Source organism: Dipodomys ordii, unplaced genomic scaffold (genome assembly GCF_000151885.1).
Source record: "Dipodomys ordii isolate 6190 unplaced genomic scaffold, Dord_2.0 Scaffold5, whole genome shotgun sequence".
In the NCBI taxonomy this organism is placed as follows: domain Eukaryota; kingdom Metazoa; phylum Chordata; class Mammalia; order Rodentia; family Heteromyidae; genus Dipodomys; species Dipodomys ordii.
The window spans coordinates 2,219,668-2,224,124 of record NW_012267221.1 but is presented as its reverse complement, the minus strand read 5'-3'; the positions used below and the strand labels follow the sequence as shown (position 1 = coordinate 2,224,124).

The 4,457-nt window shown below is 50.5% G+C and overlaps 1 protein-coding gene across 1 annotated transcript in view; it reads right to left on the bottom strand.

The window, feature by feature from the left end:
• Positions 1-4,457, bottom strand: part of Kif5c (kinesin family member 5C) — a 159,662-nt gene extending 155,205 nt beyond the window's left edge. Inside the window, exon 1 of the mRNA XM_013027945.1 lies at positions 4,053-4,457. Within this exon, the coding sequence (XP_012883399.1) occupies positions 4,053-4,178 (126 nt within the window). The 5' untranslated portion in view covers positions 4,179-4,457. The remainder of the gene's footprint in view (positions 1-4,052) is intronic.

The window sequence follows — 4,457 nt, the reverse complement described above, 5'->3', positions numbered from 1 at the left end:
ACAAGTTTACATTCCCACCAACAATGAAGTAAAGTTCCTTTCTGTCCACATCCCCTCCAGCATCTGTTGTTATTAGAGTTCTTGATTTTTGCCGTTCTTTCTGGGGTGAGGTATTATCTCAATGTTGTTTTGATTTGCATTTCTTTTATGGCTAGGGAGTTAGCCCCTTTTCTAAGCACCAGCCTGCCCCAACCTCTATTTCTTGCTCATCATCAGTGCCCTTAGCTCTCCTCATTTTCAAAATAAATGAATGTAATCCTTTCCTTTAGCCTATGTTCTTTTACCAAGCCTAATCAGAGGAAGCGCATTCTGGAAAATTCTTTTGTTTGTTTGTTTGCTTTTTACTCTCCATTCCCTCTAGTCCAACAAAAGTCCATAAAATGAAGATGTCAAAGTAAAGATTTCCAGACTGGACAGAGAACAGTAATTATTTAAATATCTTCTACAGATAAGGCCCTGGGAAACACAAAGAAGCCTTGTCTTACCACATGACTTACAATGTCACTAGATAGTTCATTAGAGCTAACAATAATCTAATGAAAACCAGGAACTTTAGCTCATGCCTGTAATCCCCTCAGGAGGTGGAGAGTAGGAGGATGGTGGTTCAAGACCAACTCAGGTAAAAAGTTAGCAAGAGCCAATTTCAAGAAATAACCCAGTGTGATGGGGAGAGCTTGTACCCCAAGCTTCTCAGGAGGCTGCAGACAGGAAAATTTCAGTTAGAGGCTGACCTCAGCTAAAAATACAGGATCCTATCTGAAAAAAACTAATAGCAATAAAGGGCTGTAGTTGTGGTTCAAGTGATGAGAGTTCCTTCCTAGCAAATGCAAACATCTGAGTTCAAACACCAGTACCACCAAAAATCATCCACATCCTCATCCTCCTCCTCCTCCTCATCATCATCACCATCATCAGAAAAAAAATATGAGATCATATACAAAACAGGTGTGCAAAGTTTGTGACTGGGAAGATCACAGGGGAGAAGTTTTGCATTAAAGCTGAAAGAAATGCAGAAATGAAAAAAATCATTTGTCCAAGATAGCACATTTTTCTAAAAAGAGAAATACAAAAAGACCACCTGCAATATCTCGCTTATCATCTACCTCCCTAAGAAATGACAGGAATTCAAAGCGTTCAGAAGGAATCTCCAGGACTCTAAATTTGCACTATTAATTGCACCAAAATTCATTCTTGACTGGTCCCTGCTGAGAGAAAATGACCACATTTCTGAAAGACTCAAGGTCCTGTGGTCAAACTTATCCTGTGTTCATCCTTGGAAAGTGGTACCACCTGAGACAGTCTATGTACAATTAAGCCATGTGGGCTAGTACCAACTACATTGACTTGGATCCTTTCTATCTGACTAAAGCATAACACAGGCTGCCAGGACTGAAAAGACCCAGCACTAGCACCAGGCATCCCAAGCCACAACACCCTTTAGCACCCAGCTACACTCTGTTCTGTACACTCGCTCACCAAAGCAAGTATAAAATAGCATTCACAACAGCACTAACTAGACCCAGAATTGAATCTATCAAGTTATTTCTTATTAGTTCATAGGTAAATAAATTACAGTATATCCATATCATGAAATGTTGACTACTGAACAAAAAGGACAGATTTGAGAAGCACACTGTTGGTTGCAAGAAAGCAGACAATGTAACTAAAGTTTGTAAAAAGAAAACAAGAAAGATTATGGCATCAGAAATCAGAATACTACCACCCAGAGATAAGAAGTTAGGGACTGGGATGAATACCAAGAAAGAACACTTGATAGGGTATGGAAACGTCTATTTGTCTGAAAAGTCGTTATAGGGAACTTTCAGTTTGTGGAAAGTCATTAAACTGTGCAAACAATGATAATACTTTTCTACACAAATGTTTTCCTTCAACTAACAGTTGATCTTTGAAAAACACTGTGTTACATTGAAGGTTTATAGTAGTACAAACAAAAATCATTCTACAATTAAAGAGCAACATGTGTGTTCATATCCGTAAGTTTTGTTTAAATTTCTTTATGTGTGAGTCTCCTTTGATTTAGTCAATAACATGTATATTTAGATGGGGAAGAAACATATATTCATGGTAATGTCAGAATAGTAAACACTAAACATCTGCTCTGGACTCAAATCAAAGCTGATTACTCCCTTTTATTTGAAAGAAAGAAGGGAAGGGAAAAAGAGGCAGGTAAGTACAACAAGAAGCAGGGGAAAGTGGAAAGGAGGAGTTCAGGCCCTTGAAAACGTCTGAGAGAGAATGGGTGAGAACAAGGTCACCAGAACCTGTGTTCTGATGCGGCACAAGGTTTTGTTAGACATTTTGTCACAAGCCAAGGACCAGGGACTAGATGTCCCAGCAACTCCCACTCCATGTGAACCACAAGCTTGGCTCAAGAAACAGTCGGTCGGCCTGTGGACAGATAACTGGCTGGGAGTGCAAACCCCAACAGGCTGCTGTGGTCCAGGTTGCTACCCCATCTACTCTGTTAACTCTATCATTTCCCTCCTCTTTAATAATCACACTTCTTCTCTGCCACCAAGCAGACAGAAAATCCCTTTCCTGCCTCTTAGGTTGGGTCTCTGAGTGAGTGTCCATCCATATAGTATTTGGAAGTCAGGGTTTGGGGATGACGATGAAAATGGTTCCCCTAGCATGGAGAGAGCCTGCCTGCCGGTACAACCAGCACCTGCTAGTCGGATGGCCCTTCGCAGGGACTGCGGCAGACAACCTTGGCAAAGATGCTCGGGACACGCTCGGCCAGGAAACAGTCGATCTCTGGCTCATGAAGAAGGCCACCATTCACCAGCGATGCCCTCAGAAAAGTGTCACCTGTCAATCACTTGACCTAAATACACCAGTCACTGGGGGAATGGAGGGGGGTGTTAGTCGGAGCATGCTCAGTGATTGGGATGACATCACTTAATCAATGCTAGGGACGGGAAGGCTGCATCAGCAGCCTGGAGCGGGCTGCCAGGAACGTGTCAGCGGGGACCAGGAGACTCAGATTAACTCGGTCCCTTCCTCCCCCGCGGCTCACATACAAAGGGAGCCCCAGGGACCACACACCCTAGGGACAGCTGAAGGGGAAGGGGCGGGTGTGGGTGTAAAAAGCTGGTTGGTTTCACCTGACATATTCCTTTAAGAGCCAAAAACTGCGGGTATCCCCTCCCCCCCCCCCCCATCAGTCCGAGCTGCAAGACTGGGAGCTAAGGTGGGGGAGGGGGAGGAGAGCTGGAGAAGGGGTATCAAGAGGTGACCCCCCCCCAGCCACACAAAGTAACTTCTACTCCGGGCACCGAGGGGGCTATTAGGCCTCACTCTGGGCTCCCTTACCCCATGGAGGTGGACAGTCTCCTCTCCACCCTCTCCAAAGCCCACCCCTGGGTCTGCAGACACCAGGAGTGGGGAGTGGGGTGGGACCCGAACCAGAAGGGTTCACACCCAGCCTGGGGTAACAGGAACAGGAGACACACCGGGCAGGAGGGACGCCAACAGCATTAGTGAAGCCCCTCGGGCCGGCTTCCACGCGCGAAACAAGGTGAAACCATGTCTCCATGGCCGCGAGGGTGGCTCTGCCTCCCCCCCCCCACTCCTTGCTTTTTCGCGAAGGTCTTAGGAAGGGACAACCCGAACGCACGCCTGGAAGCTTCTGTGGGTGGCAAACCTCATACTTTGAAGAGGAGCCCGTGGGCTTGGCTTGCGGGTAACCCGAACACACTACCCGCGCGGTGGAGAGTGCGGGAACAATAGGTCCACCCGGGCCCCCACCCCGCCAACAATGGCGGATCCCAGCCCTGCCTCGCCCCCACCCCCACTCCGCCACGAAGGGCTCGCCCCACGGCCCGCAGCCGCCCCTCCACCCCGGGCGGCGCGAGCAGCGCGGAGCCTCGCGTCCTGTCCACGCGGGTGGGAACAGCCCCGCAGAGAGGTCCGAAGGGGCGGCCCGGACGTCTCGGCTCGGTCGGGGCGGGAGGTGGGGGGGACCTCGGGGCGCCCGGCCGCGGCGCGAAGCCGGGAGGGAGGGAGGGAGGCCAGGCCCCCCGGCCACTTACCCCGATCACCACGGTCTCGTCGCCTTTGAATTTGGGGATGAATTTGTCCCCGCGGAGAATCTCCGCCTCGTTGAGCGGCCGGAACCGGCACATCACTTTGATGCTGCATTCGGCTGGATCCGCCATCTCGGCTGGAGGCAGGGAGGGGTGCGGGGATGGGTGGGGGGTCGGGCTGGGCAAGACGAGCGAGGAGGCCGCGCACCGCACCGCACCGCCCCGCCCGCAGCTAGGCCGCCTCCCGCAGCCTCCCACCAGGCTTCTCAGCAGGTCATCGCGAACCCGGCGGGCTCGGCAGCTCCACGACCCCGCAGCAGGGCAAGCCTACCAGCCTCCGGACCCCCGCCGCCTGCAGACTTCCGGCCCCGGCCCTGCCCGTGCGCCCCCGGCCCACCTGCCCGCGACCAC